Source organism: Lutra lutra, chromosome 8, assembly GCF_902655055.1.
Source record: "Lutra lutra chromosome 8, mLutLut1.2, whole genome shotgun sequence".
In the NCBI taxonomy this organism is placed as follows: domain Eukaryota; kingdom Metazoa; phylum Chordata; class Mammalia; order Carnivora; family Mustelidae; genus Lutra; species Lutra lutra.
The window spans coordinates 136,921,858-136,942,748 of NC_062285.1; the positions used below are offsets into that span (position 1 = coordinate 136,921,858).

Here is a 20,891-nt window from a genome sequence, read left to right on the forward strand (position 1 = left end):
TTTAAAACAAAACTACCTCTATAGTTGTGATTTTGAGAGATTTCCAATTTTTTTTAATTGCAGTTTTTGCTTCCTTTGTTCTAACCATTTACTTTTATCATAGTATTCATAATTACACATCTTCCTTGAAGAGGGCTCCCTGAGTTACAGAGGCATCAAGTCCCCCACTACACAAATAGTATATAAAAAAAATTATGCGTGTTCTTTTACACCCATGCCATCACACACACAGTGGGCTAAAGGAACCTATCCAGAATTAACACTTCATGTACAGTGCTTCTACACTGGCAGATCTATGCACTGCAACCTGACATCCTAGTGATCTGGGGAGAGTGAACTAAAAGAGGTCTTTTAAAGATCTCTTTATCAGATACCTAGATTTTCAGAGTCTCATACATGTATTTTACATTAGCTCTACTTACCTCCTTGCTACCGTTTCCTAATACTTAACATTAGGATTCCACCAAAAAAGAATAAAAATCCTTAAGAGACAACTTCATGGAAAGTTGTGAATTTATACTCCTATCAGCACTACACAAAAGGTCGCATTTAATTGCCAAGATATTTAAAACCCCCAATTTGACAGGACATAGTTTAAATTTACTCTATCAAAAGCTTAAAGGCTATTTTAGTATTTGCTGCCTGTTTACTTCAGGTTATTTTCCTCCCCCAACTAAGCACTCTTAGTAGGTATTTGATATGTTGTAAATACTGAACTTTAAAATTATTGCACCATAATTTTAAAAACTAGTTTGTTCTTGTCCCCATTACTGGGCTTGTCACAAGTGTTCCAAGCACTTCAATTATGCTACTATTAGTAGAAATCTTTTGAGTGTGCAGATCAGTACACCCAATGATGTGTGATATTCCTTAATCAATCCTCTTCAAGTGTATTTTATTTCCAATTTCTTGAATTCATGAACAATTCTGCAAGAAGCAACCTTGTACAGAGAGGGTAGCAGAGCATAAAAGAGGAATATCTTTGAAGAACAAGCCTAGTGAGAATTCCAGCTCTACAAATAATCAGGGGTGTTAACCTGGGCAATTTAGTTAAGTGCTTCAGTTTCCTCATTTATATATAAAATGGGAGTAAGAGCACTTACCGTTCCAGTCATTATCAGAATGGAGTCAATGCTTTCAAACTGATTAGAGTACTTGGCGCAGGGTTAAGTACTACTTACCTAAGCGGCTAGTTAGGTGCATTAATGTTAGATATTAGTAAATCTATTTCTCCCTTATCCCATTAGGTCAGTATTTCCTAAAATGGCAGCCTGCTAGTTGTTACCCCAGGTCTTGTCTTCCTTTTGCAATTTTTTATTGGGCACATGACCATACCACAGTGTACTATTATTTTTTAGCTTTCCTTTAAGGTAAATATGATCTTGAGTAAAAAAACAAATGAAGAGGGGCGCCGGAGTGGCTCAGTGGGTTAAGCTGCTGCCTTCGGCTCAGGTCATGATCTCAGGGTCCTGGGATCGAGTCCCGCATCGGGCTCTCTGCTCAGCAGGGAGCCTGCTTCTCTCCCTCTCTCTCTGCCTGCCTCTTTGTCTACTTGTGATCTGTCAAATAAATAAATAAAATCTTAAAAAACAACAACAACAAAAGAAGAGAAATGGGGTATGTAAAGTAATAAAATGTTCTATGTGTATTTCAGTATGTTTCCCTGGCGCCCTCTCCTGTTTCCTCAGGCTAGATGATGAGCATGAGAGTAATAAGCACTTTTGGACTTGGAAATGGAAGCTACCTTCTGACTACGGCAGAATGGCTTTCCTCGGGACTGTTACCTGAAAGAAAAGTAAATCTCTGTTTAACGTCTAAATATTCTTAGAAGTCACTGTTAACAGCACTTTATAAGCTGAAGCCTACTATGTCCAGCAAATAACGTTGAGTGCTACAGACCTAAAAGAAAAGAGTTATCTGCTGGGGGGAAAAAAGTGTGTGGGGCTGTCAATATCCAGTTTGAAACCATACTTTATTTTTAATGTAGCGAGAAATCCAATAACTATATATTTTTAAGCAGAAAAAAAAAACTCCTTCACTTTTCCTTCTTATACCATTGTTAGCACAAGAAAAAACACTTCTGGTCTAGAAATGATACTGAGTTTCTATGAAAATGAATGTACTTTGTATTTGTGGAACTTAAGAGCACAGGACACATTTTCAGAAGACCAATTTTACTTTTACCCACTTACGGTAATATGTGCAATGTTAGAATGTACTTAAGTAATATATAATTAAGTAAAAAGTAAATCAAATAAGGAACCCAAAAGGAACTGGTCTTCTTGGGTTATTCACAGCACACATTAGAAAATTCGAGAGAGAACACACATTACCAACAAAAAAACCACTGACAAGCTCAAACGCAAGTTTATATGCTGAGTATTTTTAAAGGATTTAAAAAGCATGCTTAGTTAGCATACAGCCTTTTCTCACTTATATAACAGATGCATTTCTATTTGCTTGTGTACAGCAAAGGGTTAGAACCTGAATCAACTTACTTATGACTTCAGAAATGTGCTATTTCAGAAATTATTCCATGGAATTTTCTTCACTGCTCCTACCACTGATTCTTCAAATAAGCAAAGTACAGAGGGTCTCATCCCTTGAAAACTGTTTTTGAACACCAGCACTTTAAATTGGAAAGGTAGAAACCTAGCAATTCCTAGTACAGTGCCTAGACTTAGTCTTAATTAATGTTGATTTGAATGTACAACAGAAAATCCATCATTTCTTTATCCTTGGAGGAGAGGTGGGGGATATGGTGGAATATTCAAGAGCTGAATAAGAACACAATGACTCCTAATGCCATCAACCCCACAATGAAGAACCATGGATCTCATCAATTTTATAATTCGTATTGGATCAAGAAATTTGGTCCCCCTCTATGTATATCAATGAATTCAAACGTCATACTCTCCAAACTACGAAGATGAATAATGTCAGATAAACTCCAACTGCAACAGGTATTTCCTCAGAAGACTGAACATCAAAGGGAATCCCTCCTTCCAACATCTTCTGAGATGGTTAAGATCTCACCGAAGCGGAAACCTAACATTTAAATATGCAATCGCTTGGCCAAGTAAGAAACTACAACTGTTATGGGTATTACCTGACATAATCACTATATGTATTACATATTAAACCCAGCATTACATATACTTGCACAATTATGCTGTGAATGATGTAATAGTGATGACGCCAGTGAAAAAGGACTATCTTTAGCCCAAAGAGTACTGGGAGGGGAGAAGGGGGGACGTGAAAATAAGCAGAAAGCACACAAAGAGATGGGTATTTTCTGACCAGGAAAGGTCACTCTAAACACAGAAATATTAAAAAAAAAAAAAAAAAAAAAAAAAAAAAAAAAAGTATTCCCTTATTTCCCCTATGTGGAAATAATGCAAAACATTTATTTTCTATATGAGACAAGAACACAGCTAAGTAAGCCAAGTCTACTGCAGCATTATAAAAATCATCCCTTCACCACAGTGTAAGATTTAAATGCATCTGCACAAGGGTGCACACTATATAAAAGGAGTAAGGTTGCTGCTGCCCTGCCAAGCACTTCCGGTCCCTACCCAGGTCTGACTGCAATACTGGTGGTCCCAATGGTTCTATCAAAATAAATTGTGTTTAAAAAATAAAGCATTTAAAAAGACAAGTCAAAATGTCTCAGAAACCGTATCTCCAACTCAAACTTCATCTATTTTAATGTATTATTTGCCTCCCACTAATAAACCTTTATTTCACTCGTTATAATTGAGCAATGAATCTTCCACACTGAAATATCTTCCTTGCCCAATTAATCCAAAGGAAAAAAACTGAAATGATTAGTAAAGAAAAATGTAGGGACTAACATACCCTTTTAATATGTTTTTAAATATTTTTAAGGTTTAAAAAGTGTTTAAAGTTTGTAGTTCCTAGTAGGAAAACATTATCTGAATGAATACCCTAATGGCAACAATTGTAGAATGTTTCAGTTGCATGGGGAGCAGAGGGGTAGGGATTCTCTTCACAGCACCCCAGCTTTCTTCATGAGAAGGTCGGAGGTACACTGGTTTGTATTATTGCGACATCCATTAGGTGATCGAAGTTGCTTTTCCTTCAGCAAGGGCTTTATTTGTCATAAGGGCATTATGCTTGACCTCCAAATTTGGCTGACAATTTACTGATGAGATTCATAACCTTTGGGTTGCTCTGATATTTTGACATATTCGCTGGGTTCTGGGCCACATCCTGGAAGGCCACCATAACTTCTGGATCCTGCGAAGAAAAGCAGTGGGTTTTTAGTAATATTTAAAAAGACTTCTATAGTTTTATAAATTTAGTATCTGAAATCCTAGGTCTTTATTTAGACGGACAATTTTATCACAGCCAAGTTAATTGAGGTTTGGACAAGTACCTGAAGTATATATATTACTAATGTGCACTTCAAAGTCAAATGCCAATTATGTCACTTTAACTAGATAATGAAAAAAGCATATACAATTTTGATAGAAAGGACAAGTGAATCATGAAATTCTACTCCTAAACTAATATTACACTGTAAGTTAACTAACTAGAATTTAAATAAAAACTTGGAACATAAATAAAAAAAGAAAAGAAAAGGAAACTGGATATAATCAAACTAGAAAAGGACAGCTAGATATAATCAAACTACTAGAAACCAATTTTTAATAACTTCAGCCACTCATTTTGGAAAAAAAAAAATGAATGGTCTGACTGCGTAACTACCTATTTGGTAATAGATAAGTAAAACATGGCCAACACAATAACCTTTGTCTTTACACACAGAATTTAAGAAATGCCTTAGTGATACAAAGCCCAACTTTGTTCTTCCAAGTCTTACCTGCATGGCGGCAAGAACTTCCGGATCACTAAGAATTTCATTGAGCCCAGGCATTCCCGCCATTCCAGGCATCCCCCCTGCCATTCCAGGCATTCCTCCAGGAAAAGTACCAGGCATTCCCCCAGGAAAGCCACCTGCAGAAATCAATGAATTAACTGCTCAGACACCAACCGTATTTTGAAGTCGTCTGATAGCAGACTATTTCCTTCTGATGAAAATCATATACATACACTCACATGTGCACATGCAAAGAACAAGGGGCTTTTAAACACAAAACAGTCTAAACATTCTAACTGGATGTAACAGGACATAATTTTACCTTCAAATTTTCTCTTAAAAAAATAAGGCTGTAAATCAACTTTGCTACCTTCTGGACTTATTTTTTCCTAGTAATAAAGCTGTTTAAAAAACCCAAAAAACTAACCTTACCTTAAAACAAAGAGAAAGCTAACAATCCCTTGGAATTACAAAATTTAAAAAGTCTAATAAATCATCTTTGTCATCTTATTTTCATGTTCTCTAACATTATTTGTTTCAATTTAAAGTTCTAATTTGTAAGACTTCACTTGTTTTTGTTTAAACTATATTCCTCTAGATCATTCTTTTAAGTACTACATGAAATGCTTGTTATAACACATCGTGGCTTTCTACTTCCACCCTAGACAGATTCCAAATCTCTGAAATAAAAATCTGCATTTTTAATAAGCACTCGTGGTGTTTCTTCTTTCACTGAGAACAATGCTCTAGCAGAAAAGATTTAATTCTTCCAGTATATTTTTAGATTATAAACCAAAATTATCTTCTACTCAGGTTTTCACTACCATAAACCCTTTATGTCCACTGTAGATATTCTGAAATCACAACTATGCCAATACAGACATCATAAAGGGAAATATACATTACCCTAACATCCTATAGATCAAGGGTGACTATATGTAAGCTATTGTAAAGAAATACATATAACAAACTCATTTCCACCTGGTTCAACAATTTGCAACATGCCCATAAATAACTAGCAGTCACAGGTAAGGGGATCTAAGAGGGCCTGAAAAGAATTTCCAGTTTCTCTTGCTGTTCCTACTGACTGAAAAACTAGTTTCTACCCACAAAAAAATTTACTGGCCCAAGGCAACAAGAGTTAACCAGGACGCTTATCAATTCTAGATAATAAAATATTATTAACAAGGGGCGCCTGGGTTAAAGCCTCTGCCTTCGGCTCAGGTCATGATCTCAAGGTCCTGGGATCGAGCCCCGCATCCAGCTCTCTGCTCAGAGAGCCTGCTTCCTCTTCTCTCTCTGCCTGCCTCTCTGCCTACTTGTTATCTCTGTCAAATAAATAAATAAAATCTTTTTAAAAATTTATTAACAAAAAATACCACATAACAAAAAATTACCTCTAGTATTAATCTACACTAGTGGTTGTTTTCTAAAGCAAAGATACCGGATAAAAGATTATTTCTATTTTAAGCAGAATGTAAACTATGAACTGCAATTTATTTTCTTGCTTTTTTCTTCAAACAGCAAGTCATCCCCGATATATATTCTCTCTTTTAAAAGTTGCTTGGCACATGACCTTTTTAGAATAAAGGCTATCTTTTCTAGCCTCTAACATGTAAATTTATGTTGTAGCTAGTGGCACGTAACCACCAAAGGGTGCGTAAATGCCTCTGTAAACCTTCCTTCAGAGAAAGCTGGTTACTACTGAAACAGTTGAAGACAGCTGATTCCCCTTTAGAATTAAAACTTTACGAAAATCTCTTCCTAGTCTTTAAATTTCACAGTCTCATTTAGGAAGTAAATTGTTCTTGAAGTGCCTTTTTAACTGCTCTTCTACTTGTATCATATAGCTAGGCCTCTGCTATCCCTGAAGGCTTTGGCCCCCTAGTAATTTCTCATCACTTGACATTTATAAAAAGGAGCTTGTATTTATTTTTACACTAGACCCAAATATTTTTTATGCTTAATAACCCCACTATAGTGCTTTTACCTAGTATATTATGAATATCAATGTGTAATAGAGTAAAAACCCACTGTGACAATTGAGAAATACTTAAAATACATCATAATCAATTCACAGTCTCTTAGAAAAGTACAATGCTCAGACCTCATTAAATGTTAACTATTGGGCGCCTGGGTGGCTCAGTGGGTTAAGCCGCTGCCTTCGGCTCAGGTCATGATCTCAGGGTCCTGGGATCGAGTCCCACATTGGGCTCTCTGCTCAGCAGGGGGCCTGCTTCCCTCTCTTTCTCTTTCTGCCTACCTCTCTGCCTACTTGTGATCTCTGTCAAAAAAAAAAAAAAAAAAAAAAAAAAGTTAACTATTATAAAAATGTGTATTGCTCAAAGCACGAGGAAAATAATATACTGTATTTCTACTAACATACAACCTTTAAAGGAGACTCAAACTTTCTAGAGGCTAACATTCTAAAGGCTTTTCAGTATTCCAGGGACTAATAGCCCTAAATATAATAGACCTATTTGAGTCCCCAAATCAGAATATTCTCCAATTATTTACAATCCAAATAGTTTTAAATTTTCTTTAAAAATACCTGGGAAAGAGCCATACTGAGCTCCTGATTGTCGTCTGGCGTCTTCCTCCTTTAATACAAAGAAATAAATAAATCATATAGTGTGGTGCTGGTGGGGAGTCTATGGTCTACCCATATCCTACCCATGAAACACCATGAAAAAATTATAAAAAATTTCAGCTAGTCAAAGGACTTAAGAGAATGACAAGTTTCGAATGCCAGTACCGAGCTAAAGGACACATACTCCAAAACCCCTCTCAAAATTTTCCAGATAGGTTGTCAATGAGTACTACTTTTGGTAATGATACCAAGTAGTGTTTTACTTCTACTAGAAGCAGGGAAAAAAGCACCTGGAAAGCAATTCACAGTACTGATGTCTGTCTATGCTTATGCAAAGTGTAAATTCTAAATGTTGTTAAACTCCAAAATGAAAGCACACGGTTAGATTATGAAGACTGCCAATGACTTTTGTTTCTCAACTGCATCTTTTCCATACTTTCTCTATATAACTTAACAAACACAACCACGGTTTACAAATTTGTTATTGTCAGCAAACAAAGTAAAAGAAAATATATATAAATTTCCCTCATAATTAGTTATGAATTCATCAAGGATATATAAATATAAAAATTACTTCTAAATACAGTAACTATAACCCCCAAAACTAAGCATGATGCTTTAAAAGCATTTAATATTAACTTTATATCTTACTAAATTCATTCCATATAATTATCAGTTTTATGGACTTAATTAAATATTAATATTTAATATTAAATGACAAAAAATTAGGAAGTAATGCTATATAATTATAATATAGCTTTATATCATTTTATTTGACAATATTAGAAGTAACTAGATGAGGGTCCCTGGGTGGCTCGGTTGGTTGGGCGACTGCCTTTATTGGCTCGGGCTGTGGTCCTGGAGTCCTGGGATTGAGTTCCACATCGGGCTCCCGGCACCATGGGAAGTCTGTTTCTCCCTCTGACCTCCCCTCTCATGCTCTCTCACTCTCTCTCTCTTTCTCCCTCTCTCCCAAATGAATAAATAAAATCTTTAAAAAAAAGAAAAAGAAATAACTAGATGAAAACTGATAGCATCAAAATGCAAAAAGCTAATTTAGAAAAAAACCAAGAAGAAACACCTTAAGAACAGTAACAATATTGTGGATGAATTATGAACAACTTTTTTCTAAATTTTATGACTTTGTGACTAAAAATTAAAAAACAGCCAGAGTCTACTTTTAAGCTATGAATTCACTATTGGAGCAAGAGGAATCCTAAAATTCAACAAATTAGGGCAAGCATCCACAAGAAAACAAGTAATACTGACAAGTTTTAATTATCTGACCAAAAAATTTTCCCAATTTTAGGAGGGCACAAGCAAGAATATAATATAAAATGGTGATATGTAAGCTTGCTTAGGAATTTAAGAATAAAATATCCCTACAAACTAGAAATAATGAAAGAAAGGAAAACTCTTTAAGTAGTATGACCCTACATAACTGAAGCCAGCATTAAATGAAAGCCAGGAATTAGAATGATATCCTCAAACTCTAATCTACTTTATTTCCCTTTAATGGTTTAGCTACAGAAACTTTACCCTCTGGGCTCTCTCATGTTCTTCCCGAGCCTTCTTAACCCTTTCTATTCTTTCTTTGATCTCTCGCTCTTCACGTTTTCGCTCATATTTTCTCCGATGTTCAGCAATTTTCTGGGCCTACGGGAAAAAAGCCACAGAAAAAAATGTTTTCTTTAAAAGCTGAATAAGGGCAACCCAAATCACCAGTTTTGTTAAAGATCATTTTACTTTGTAGAGAGGTGTTAAATTCAACAAACAGTTCTGAATAATGACAGGTTTACCTTATAGAAAAAGACCTTACATAACTCACACTTTAACAAGTCCACTGTGAAATAAAAGAGGCCAAGACATTAAGTCAGAAGTGTTATAAATTTCAAAAAAGTACTGCAAGGATGACAAGTTTTCAAATTGCACAATTCTAGCCAGATACTGGCCAAGGGAAGGTAGAGATTGGAAACGCATACACCAGTCATTTGTCACAGTCTAACTACACTGAAAGTTTTCTCATCCATAAAATGAGGGGGGCCAGGGAAAAGAAATACTTAGTCTCACAGACTGTTATAAGGATTAAGTGATAATATATGTACTAGGAACAAGCACATAGCCTGAGCCAAGTATACGGAATCCATTATTCAGAAAATAAAGTAAATGTGAGACAGTCATATTCAATTATTACTTCAGCTTGTTTATTATTATTTTTTAAGAATCCATGTTCAGGGGCACCTGGGTGGCTCAGTGGGTTAAAGCCCCTGCCTTCGGCTCAGGTCATGATCCCAGGGTCCTGGGATCGAGCCCCACATCGGGCTCTCTGCTCAGCAGGGAGAATGCTTCCTCCTCTCTCTTTCTCTCTGCCTGCCTCTGTGCCTACTTGTGATCTTTGTCAAATAAATAAATAAATTCTTAAAAAAAAAAAAAAAAAAAAAGAAAGAATCTATGTTCAGACCATCTCTCATCATAACCTTACTGGAGTTAGCCCTGTTATGAGAGGAAAAAAGAAATCAAAAAGTCTCTGACTGTAGATACGTGAAATTCAATAAGGTTTCCATACCTTATAACCTTTAGGAATAAATTCTTGGTAGTATTAACACCCCACAAAACTGAAGAATTTACCAAGTAAATGCATTAAAATTATTTTAATAATTACCTTAAAACAGAGTATTCTAGAGCTTTTGAAGTCAATATTATCATTTTAAAAAGGATGAAACTTGCTAACTTCCACAAGGCCCTCAGGCTTTACACAGTGGCTGTATATACCTACAATAAACAAGGACAGACCAGACACAACCTTGGGTCATGTTTTACATGCTTTCTATTTTTTTCACTGCCGTAAACTTGACTGATGCTCCCTTTTCCATTTCTAAATTTCTGGTTATAACTCTACTGTAGGCTTGCAGACGACAAAGTAATAGAGCTTGCTGTAATGCAGCATGAGAAGTAGGCTTGACAACCTACTGACATTACCTGAGTTCAGCACAAACTCAGTAATTACAGATGGAAATATCCAAACATTTCTTTGTATCTGTTTTGCCGGTAAATTACTGCCAGGAGCTAAGTATTAGAGCCACAGAGCACCACAGTAATGACATTCCCTTTCTCTACTTGAACATACCCTCGGTTGAACTTCTTTCAGCATTGCACTAGCATCTTCATCATAATCCAGTTTACAAGCAAGGGCAAGATCATGTGCTGCTTCTTCCCAATGGCCCAGAAGTCTGAAACAGATTATATTAATTTTAGGGGCCTTTTATACATATCCACTAATGTGGTGGTGTCTTTCTTATTAAAAAAAGGAATTGTTACAGAAGAGGTTTAAAGTTAAAATATTTGAACTATAAATTTTCACATACCAATTCAATTATTATGTTCTACTCTATAAAAACTTGGGAGTTTAACTTCCTCGGCAACTATAAAGCTGTTTTCTAAAAAACATTTAAAAACTTAAAAAATTACTTTCTTAATTCAAAATATAAAATTTTTAAAAATTATGTAGAACTACAATTTTCAAGCTCATTCAACAATTTCAACTCCTTAAAAACAGGATTAACAAAACATACACTACATGTGTGCACATTTTATTGAAAATTTATTGAAAGAAGAGAAAAGGTAAATCAGGAACTAAAGGTTGGTGGGAAAAGGTAAGAATGGAGTAGAGGGGATAGCAATGGAAATGAGACTTCTCTGGGTATACCTGTCAACTCAGTTTTGACTCGTTAAATATGCAAATGTTTTACATATGTAAAGAAGAATATTAAGACAGAATTAACAGAAATAAAGCAGCCCCTAACCTGAATACAAACAGGAAGGGAAAGAAAATAAAGTAAAAGCAGTTTACAGCACTGAGCGTGCAGCATATAGAAAAAAAGGTAACCTATACATATACATGTACACTTAATCTATTTATTTACTGAGAAAGTGAGTGTGCACTTAAATAGATTAAGTGTACATGTATATTTATTTACTGAGAAAGTGAGTGGGAGGGTGGGAGAGAGAGAGAGAGAATCCAAAGCTGGCTGCACAGGGCTTGATCCCATGACCCAGAAATCTTGGCTGAGCTGAAATCAAGTTTTGGGACACTTGGAACGCATAGGTGGCTCAGTTGGTTTAGCGGCTGCCTTCAGCTCGGGTCATGATCCTGGGGTCCTGGGATCGAGTCCCACATTGGGCTAACTGCTCAGTGGTGAGTCTGCTTCTCCCTCTGCCTCTCATTTCCCCTAGTTTGTTCTCACTCTCTGTGACAAATAAATAAAATCTTAAAAAAAAAAAAAAAAGATTCAGGACGCTTAACTGACTGAGCCACCCAGGCACCCCGAAAGTCACATAACTTTTAAAACAGTATTTTGACTGTGTATCTTAAGTGGGATATATTCTAAGGATAAAGGTGGCAAACAAATATGAAAACATTCAACTTTACCTAGATTATTATTTTCATAGGACTGTAAAACAATTTCATGTTATCACAGAATAACACAAGTAACTATATATGGATAAAGACTTTGAGTCTAGGAAAACAGTATTTAAAAATGCAAAAGGGAAACAATATTAATATTGGATTTTAATTGAATATATCAGTATAAACTCAAGATTCCATAAGATCCCCTAAAATCATTATTTAAAAATTTTTTTTTTCTGGGGCACCTGGAATGCTCAAGTCGGTTAAGCATCTGCCTATGGCTCAGGTCATGATCCTGGGGTCTAGGATGGAGCCCAACAGCAGGATCCCTGCTCAGCAGAGTCTGCTTCTCCCTCTCCCCCACCCCCTGCTCATCATGCTCACTCACTCTCTCAAATAAATAAAGTTTTTTTAAAAAAATTAAAAAATGTTTCTGTTCACTGAAATAACAGAAATATTGATACATCACAAGCAACAAACACACCCATGGCCAAACTTTGGTTTCTGTAAATATAATGCTCACAAAAATGAACGCTGGTGACTTTGAGTAGTGGTTAATTCTGTCTGGTACAATAAAAACATAAGATGAGCTCATGCTACCTTGTACCCGAAGGCAAATAAATTTAAAAAAAAGGGGGGGGCAGCAAAGAAACACTCAAAGACTACTGGGGTCACACCGCAACGCATGAGCTTTCTGACCTCCAGAGCAGAAATACATCTTTTTCTAATCTTTCACCTCGATCTTTGACACGTGTCTTCATAATCACTAGGGCTCCTTTTGAGTGACCTAATAAAGCTGTCCCAAGCATATCCATCTTCATTTCCATCCATACTTGGAGTACAATACCCTTCCAATTCACGTAACACGTGTCACTGGACATCTCATCCTCAAGTCACCAATACCCACTTGTTTAACATTAAGTTTAATTTCTAGGAATGATGACTAATCTAAGATAAATTCACCTCTTTACTGTCCCCTTTTTCTGATTTTTCAGGTGACCTAGCAGCAACAAAAGTAGTATGAAAATAAGGAATTCCTTCTTCTATAACATATCAGTTATTTAATGTTAGGTTACACAAAGAAAATCTAAAACTCAGAGAAAATTTGTAAGGCTCGGCTCTTTTTTAGAAACAATTTTGATCCTTACCTTAAATTTGGCTATACGTAGTCAAAAACTCCCTAAATAGTGGTTCTCTTTGTAGGAAAAAAAGAATTTTTATTTTCTTATTTGTTCCTTATATTCTCTCAATTCTTCATATTAAGCAAATACTACTTTGAAATTAAATCCTTAAGCAATTTCATTTTTTTCAAAGCATATTAAAACGTCAGATTTAAGGTGCCTGGGTAGCTCAGTCATTAAGTGTCTGCCCTGGGCTCAGATCATGATCCCAGCGTCCTAGGATCGAGCCCCACATTGGGCTCTCTGCTCAGTGAGAAGCCTGCTTCTCCCTTTCCCACTCCCCCTGCTTGTGTTCCCTCTCTCGCTGTGTCTCTGTCAAATAAATAAATAAAATCTTAAAATTAAAAAAAGAAGATTTAAAATTTAAAGTTCTGAAAATAATGAAATTCTGTTGTTTACCTATGTGCTTTCCCACGCCACTTATAAGGCTGAGCTGAATCAGGATTTATTTCAATAGCTCTGTCACAGTCTCGAATGGCAGCATTTGGCTTCTGTAATTTGATGAAGACACTAAAAAAATAAGTGTGATATTAAAAAGTATTCATTTCAAACAATAACACCTTTGGGATCACAGAACCAATTCTATTTAAATAAATGAGCATAAATTCTTCATGAGGGGCTTCTTTTTTGTTTTTAGGTCTCACCTGGCTCTCTTGGCATACAGAATGGCCAAGCGAGGATTTAGTTTGATGGCATCTGTGAACAAGTCAATGGCTTTCTGTAGTTCACCTGAAGTAAAACAAGTAGAGAAATAAAGAATAAAAAATATTAACAAAAATGTTGACCCCTTACCCTACTAGTCTTCCACATTCTTCTTTTAGTCCAATTTTTAAAAAAAGACTTATACTAAATTAGTATATAAAAATGGCTCCTCAGGGACGCCTGGGTGGCTCAGTTGGTTAAGTTTGACTCTTGATTTTGGCTCAGGTGATGATCGCAAGGTTGTGAGACTGAGCCCTCCGTCGGGCTCCACACTCAGCTCAGAATCTATTTGAGATACTCTCTCTCCCTCTCCCTCAGCTGTTTCCCATGCTCTCTCTCTCAATAAATAAATAAAATCTTAAAAAGAAAACAACGACAACAACAAAAAAAATGGCTCTTCAAAGCAAGTCTTACCACATCTATATGGTAAATCACTCAAGATAGAGACAATTTTTGGATACATATTCCCTAGCAGAATACCACATTCTTAGGACTCATGATTTTTTTTACACTTAAGAAAAAAATAAAAGGATAAAAATCAACTTTATCCCATTAATTCTCTTTTATCCAAAAGTTAAAGGATAAAATTAAACTTATAAAGGAAATATACTAAATTTATAGGGTTGATTAAAAAAATTACTATCTGAATTCACAGGAATGGTGTAAAATTCAACAAAATTAGAATTCATGAAAAGCCTGTAACCCTCATTTTAAATTCATTTATTGTATCCTACTCTCACAGTTAGCTTCTTTGTGCTTAAGTGCCTTCAGTGAAGTCACTGAACAAATAAAACATACTATACAATTAGAATAGTTCTTGGCATGACGTCTTAGTCCTGAACATAGGAAACATGGGGGGCGGGGCAAGACAAACACCAAATTTTAAAGTAAATGTCACAGTTCACTTTGGAAAATACATTTACCCAGCTAGCAAATCTGTAAAGGACCTTAGGAGAACTCATAAAACAAAGCACAGAACAGAGTCTTACTAAGTACTACTACAGAAGCCTGTTTCAAATTATTACACTTGACTGTCTAACAGGCAGTTCACTTCTACCATGTTAAAAACTGAACTCTTAATTCCAACCCTATCTCTAAAATCTATTTCTCATCCTTATATTACCAACTAACTAAATAAATGGCTCTTCCATTCAATCTAGTTTGGAGGTTAGTGAACTTTTCTAGAAAGGGCCACACAAGAAATATTTCAGGCTTCGCAGACCATAATGATCATAACCATTCAACTCTACTAGGTGGGGAAGCAGCCACCGACAACACGTAACAAATGGGTGTCGCCATGTTCCATTATATTTTTACAAAAACAGGAGGCTGTAATTTGGTGAACTCCTGATCTACATAAACACCCAAATCTTAGAGAGTCATTCTCAATTCCCCAATCTAAAACTTAAATCCATTTAGCTCTACTTTCAAAATATACCTAAATCTAAGCACTTGTGGGGCCCCTGGGTGGCTCAGTTGGTTAAGCATCCAAGACTCTTGATTTCAGTCAGGTCATGATCTCAGGATCCTGAGGTCAAGCCCCATGGTTGGGCTCCACACTCAGCAGGGAGTCTGCCTGAGGTTCTCTCTCCCTCTTCCTCTCATACCACCACCCACAAAATAAGTAAGTCTGTATTTAAAAAAAAAGAAGAAGAAGAAGAATCAAACCATTCCTCGCCCTAGTCCTGAAGTTTCCACACCACAACCAAAGGGCCACAGGACAGAACGTTAGTACTGCATGAACTACTCACTTGATATAGTTCACAGCTTCAACACTGCATCATTACATTCCTTTTGATGGTATCTTTAAAAAACTGATTTTACTGGTTGTTACCAAAACAAAACAAAAATAAAACCAAGCAAGAACTACAGAAAAATAGATGTGGAACAGGAAATGAGAGTGGCAGTGTCCAACAGGACGCCAAGATTTGGTATGTTGTTTAGTGCCCAACATATATATACATCTTATTAGAACATAAACACTGTTGCTTAAGAATAAGATTAAATATATTCTTTCAATTTGTGTATTATTTTGCAATCACTAAGTTGGTACAACATCCTTATTCAATTGTTTGGACCTAACTAAATTATCAATGAAACCTTATGGCCTTTCTCTCGGCTTAAAAGCTCTGTTAAAAAATCAGGACTGAAAAAGCACTATAAACAGAGAAAATCTGGGAACCTTTGCCCTAATCCAGGCCATCATTATTGGCCACCTGGACTCAATTTCTTGCATTCTTTTGTAGGATCATCAAAATGCACCCTAGCTCTCCTTGGGGTAACAGCTAACTGAGAACACCCCATGTTCTGTGCTCAAGGCTACACTTCATAAGCTGCTCCGAGCTAATGACTTAAGAACAGCTAGGATACCAAGACTGGTCCTTTATTGTGAGACTGTTAAATCCTCTAGTGGGCAACTCTGGCTTATCATGACTTTTTAGAAATATACCACTAGTTGAAGACTTCTATACAGGTGTAAAGACCTACATGACTGTCTAAATGACTTCCAAACTCCTCTGGCTCTCCCTGCTCCCCTATTTTTCCGCTCATGCATTTTCTTAAGAGTATCTCTGGTTCATCAACTCATTTTGGGTTTTAGTGTAACGAACATACCCTTATTTGCCCTTAGAGTCTCATCTACATAAAACAGTAACAATAATCCCTTTCAAAAGTAAATGCATCTCATGATGAAGATCTCCAATTCAAAAACAGAACAAAAACAAAGAACACCTCACAACAACAACACCCCAGTGGCTTCCCTTCACCCTTAAGAATAAAAATTTTTAAGTCCTTAGTATGGTCTACAAGTGATCTCGGAGATGTACTACAGATCTTTAATGATCTATCCTCCTCACCACCTTCCTACCACGTATCTCCCCCATGTCTCCCAAAGTGCTTCTCTGATCGCATTTCTCCAAGTCTACCATTCCTACCCCTTCAATCACTACACTCCAGCTTCAAGGAATCTCTGCTATTCCCTAAACATGTATCACCCCATGTGCTCCCCCCAGCTAGCTTCTGCACGTTTTCTTCCCTGTCTGAGGCTCGTCCTCACATGGCTCGCTCACTTCATCCTAAGCTCTCCTGACCACCCTTTGCAAAATGCAGCTTCCATCACTATTCTTTTATTTAGCCGTTCTTCTTCATTGTGCTTATCACCACCCAATATCAAATTATAAATGAGGTTTTGTTCCCCAGTAATGTATGAGGTCCATGAGATAAAGAACTTGGTCTGTTTTGCTTTTCTTACTGTACATCCAGCATCTGAAACACTGCCTAGAACATGTAAGTTTTAAATAAATATACTGAAGTTAAAAAGCCTAATAACATTACTGGTAACGTGACTGCTAAAAAGACTTAATGAGGTCTTACTTAAATTACAATTACTGACACTTTATTAATACCAGGACCTTAAAAACAATGGCACCAGACACTATTCTAGGCACATTACACATATTTCTTCATTTATCCCTCATGACTCAATATACTAGGTAGGTATCATTAACCTTATCTTACCAAGGAGAAAAGGGGCGCCTGAGTGGCTCAGTCAGTTAACTGTCCAACTTGTGGATTTGGCTTGGCTCACGATCTCAGGGTCATGAGATTAAGCTCCACACTCAGCATGCAGTCTGCTTGAGACTCTCTCTCCCTCTCCCCCCTGCTTGCACACACACTCAAATAAATAATACATCTTTAAAAAAAAAAAAAAAAAAAACTGCTTAAAAAAAGAAAAAAAAAGGAGAAGGAAACAGAAACAGAGACAAAGAATAACTTCTCTAAGTTTATCTGGCTGGTAAGTGCCAGACTTGGGATTCAAAGCCAGGCACTTTGGATTCCTAAGTTCAGTATTTAAATGTATTTCTGCCCCTCCAACCCAAGGTGAGGCCTGAATATACAGTCCCCGGCTTAGAATACTAATGTTTTATTCCTTTAGGGATGTGCTATAAAATTGCACTTATTGTAAAATTAGAACTAAGCTGGGGCGCCTGCGTGGGTCAGACAATTACATGTCCAGCTCTTGGTTTTGGCTCAGCTCATGATCTCAGGGTCCTGGGATCAAGGCCAGAGTCAGGCTCCACGCTCAGCGTGGAGTCCACTTGAGATTTTCTCTCCCTCTCCTTCGCCCCTCCTGCTCATGCTGTCTCTCTCTCTCTCAAATAAGTTAATCAGTCATTTTTTTAAAATATTTTATTTGACACACACAGAGAGAGATCACAAGTAGGCAGAGAGGCAGGCAGAGAGAGGGGGAAGCAGGCTCCCTGTTGACCAGAGAGCCCAATGTGGGGCTCGATCTCAGGACCCTGAGATCATGACCTGAGCCGAAGGCAGAGGCTTAACCCACTGAGCCACCCAGGTGCCCCAAGTTAATAAATCTTTAATATATAAAATTAGAACAAGGCAAAATTTATGCATGAACATGGCTTAGAAAGAAATGTGGAAAAACAAGAACATGACTTTTTAGATGGTGCAACAGCTTCATTTTCATTAAAAATGGCTAGGCAATAAATAAAACAAATTTGAAAAACATAAGACAATATGCCAAAACGAGTGACAAAAACAATTAGTTGATATTATGGCACAGTAAGATCCTGCACAAGTCAAAACCCTCTGATCCCTCAAATTATTCATGAACCTGTGAAGGGGGAGTAGTATGAGGTTTTAATGAAAAAATGCACATTAAAAAATAACAAAACTGTCAGGTAGGCAGAAGGCACAAAATAAATGTTGGATAAATAGAAATCTTAAGTGGTAGTAAAATTAAAAGATAGTGTGGGAAAGGAATGGCCAGAAAGAAAGTAGCTGGGATCAATTGAGGAGTATGAATTAGAAGCTGAAATAGGTGAAGAAGAGCTTTAGAAAGAAGCAGCAGAGCACAAGTTATAGGAAAATTCTAAGAGAGCGAGGTCTGGCTGTAATGGAAGGTTAATATTCAAAAAGAAGAGAACAAGGCTGGGAAGGCAATACATGGGATCGGACTCTAGCAGGTCTAATGCTATGATAAAGATCTTCAAAAAGTATGCAAAAGCTGGTCAGAGGTTACAAGCAAGGGAATGTGTGAAAATAAAAACAGTTCTACAAAAGAATAATCTAGAGACAGTGAACAGAAAGCAATAAAGGAAATAGACATTTCAGATAGGCAAACTATTAAGGCTAATGCAATGGCATAAACATAGAATCATGACCTAAACTAAGGTGGTAAGATTACAAAAAAAGAAAGCAAAAATTATTTGCCAACTTGGAACAGCAATCAATAATGAACTTTCTAAAACTTTAGTCATCTTCTAAGTCTACAGATGAAGTCCAAATGCACGTCGGCATTAGACAACAGCAGCTCTCCCACAATGGCATTGTGACACACTACCACAAAGCTATGACAGGGTCTGCATACTACCCAAGCTAAGAAATGATTTGTTCTTACAAATTGTTAACTGATTAAATATTATGCTTACTCTATTACCAGCATTCTCCCACTGTGAAAGGATTTTTTGAAGAGGATCTAACACGTAAAGACTAGAACAAGAACATTATGCCAACAGACATCATTTGTCAAGGGTGCTGTTTTGTAAAAAGTTAAGAGCCACTGTCCTAATAATACTTTCTTTGAAAAACGTTCACCTTTATCTTAAAGCCTCTCCTCAGTGGACAAACACCAGGATTAGTCAGGAAAGGAGTCTTTCCATTCCCATCAGGATGTGTCCGTGCCGTAAGGCAAGGTAATTGATACCTGAGTGACTTCAGCCTCTTTATCAAGGGGGGAATGGGTGGATAGACAATAGGACAATTTCTTCTCCAGTATAAGATACTCAATAGATTTAAGTTCCCTTCCACTTTCCCACTATTTTACAGTTGCTGCAGGGAAAAAAAATAGAATATTCAGACTACCATAGAAATACAGCAAAGAGGAAAAAAATCACTCACCATCATTTAGGGCATCAATGGCAGCCACTTTTTTATCATTTGCCTGATCCATCATTTCCTCGGTTATCTAGGGGGAAATTGTAGGTCAACTTAGAAGTAACAGAGAAAACAAAGAGAAGGAAGCAGCTTGGGCTTTCTTAGGGATGGGGAAGACACAACCCCCATTTTCATTCATTCTTCTCTAGTCTCCAGGGAGCAAGAGGATAACTATGGTAAGTGATTAATAATAAGAAATTACACAGGATGAGCTTTAATCTTTCATATATAAACAATAAATTTCACTTCCTACCCTTTAGTTTAGACGTGACTTTGCTACCCTCCCTCCCAACCAACTTAAGGAGGATGTCCCTGCCCTTGTCTCACCAACTCCTTTCTAGTTTTTCACATATAGTAAAACTCAATTCTCCCTGTAAAGATGTAACTACTGCTAGCTCCTGTTAGACTTAAATTTTAAGAAAAATGTCTCATTCTTTTGTTCCAACAAACATCTACTGAATACCTATATAGTACAGAGCACTGTACAAGATACTGACAACACAAAGATCATTAGTAACAAAATCTTAAAGCAAACATCCCACCCCACTTAAACGGAAGGTTAAGAAGTAGTTTCTTTAACAGAAAGCAAAAGACCTACTCTATCACCAACCACTGTGTAAAATATTACTGGTGCTAGCTAATTAAGAAAATGATTTGACAGGTTTAAGAACTGAAAGGAAATACCAAGCTGTTTTCAAGTTTATTTAGTAAATCCAAGACATGACGGGTTATTAGAGCTACTAAAACAATTCAATGAAGTCCTCGGAAACACAGAAACATAAAAAACCAAGAGTTCCTCCACATCAGCAAAAATCAGTTACAAAATAGGACAGAACAAGACACCATTCTAAGAACACGTAATACTTTCAAAAAAAGAGAAAAAAGTAAAATTCTATTAAAGAACACAAGATGTATATACTATGTTCATGGAAAGATTTTTTTTTTTAAAGATTTTATTTATTTATTTGACAGAGAGATCACAAGCAGGCAGAAAGGCAGGCAGAGAGAGAGGAGGAAGCAGGCTCCCTGCTGAGCAGAGAGCCCGATGCGGGGCTCAATCCCAGGACTCTGAGATCATGACCTGAGCCGAAGGCAGCGGCTTAACCCACTGAGCCACCCAGGCGCCCTGAAAAATTTTTTTGAATACTTCTACCTAACCCCATGCAAATTTCTACAAGTTTAAAAATATTCTTAAAAAGAAAAAAAAACAAC

General features: G+C 36.6%; 1 protein-coding gene across 1 annotated transcript in view; it reads right to left on the reverse strand.

Annotated features, from left to right (window-relative positions):
• Positions 1–1,953: 1,953 nt before the first annotated feature.
• ST13 (ST13 Hsp70 interacting protein) overlaps positions 1,954–20,891 on the reverse strand; it is a 32,323-nt gene continuing 13,385 nt past the window's right edge. Inside the window, exons 5-12 of the mRNA XM_047741899.1 lie at positions 19,644–19,710; positions 13,667–13,751; positions 13,422–13,532; positions 10,561–10,663; positions 8,973–9,089; positions 7,395–7,443; positions 4,847–4,980; positions 1,954–4,260 (exon numbers count right to left, since the gene is read on the reverse strand). Of these exons, the coding sequence (XP_047597855.1) occupies positions 4,132–4,260; positions 4,847–4,980; positions 7,395–7,443; positions 8,973–9,089; positions 10,561–10,663; positions 13,422–13,532; positions 13,667–13,751; positions 19,644–19,710 (795 nt within the window). The 3' untranslated portion in view covers positions 1,954–4,131. The remainder of the gene's footprint in view (positions 4,261–4,846; positions 4,981–7,394; positions 7,444–8,972; positions 9,090–10,560; positions 10,664–13,421; positions 13,533–13,666; positions 13,752–19,643; positions 19,711–20,891) is intronic.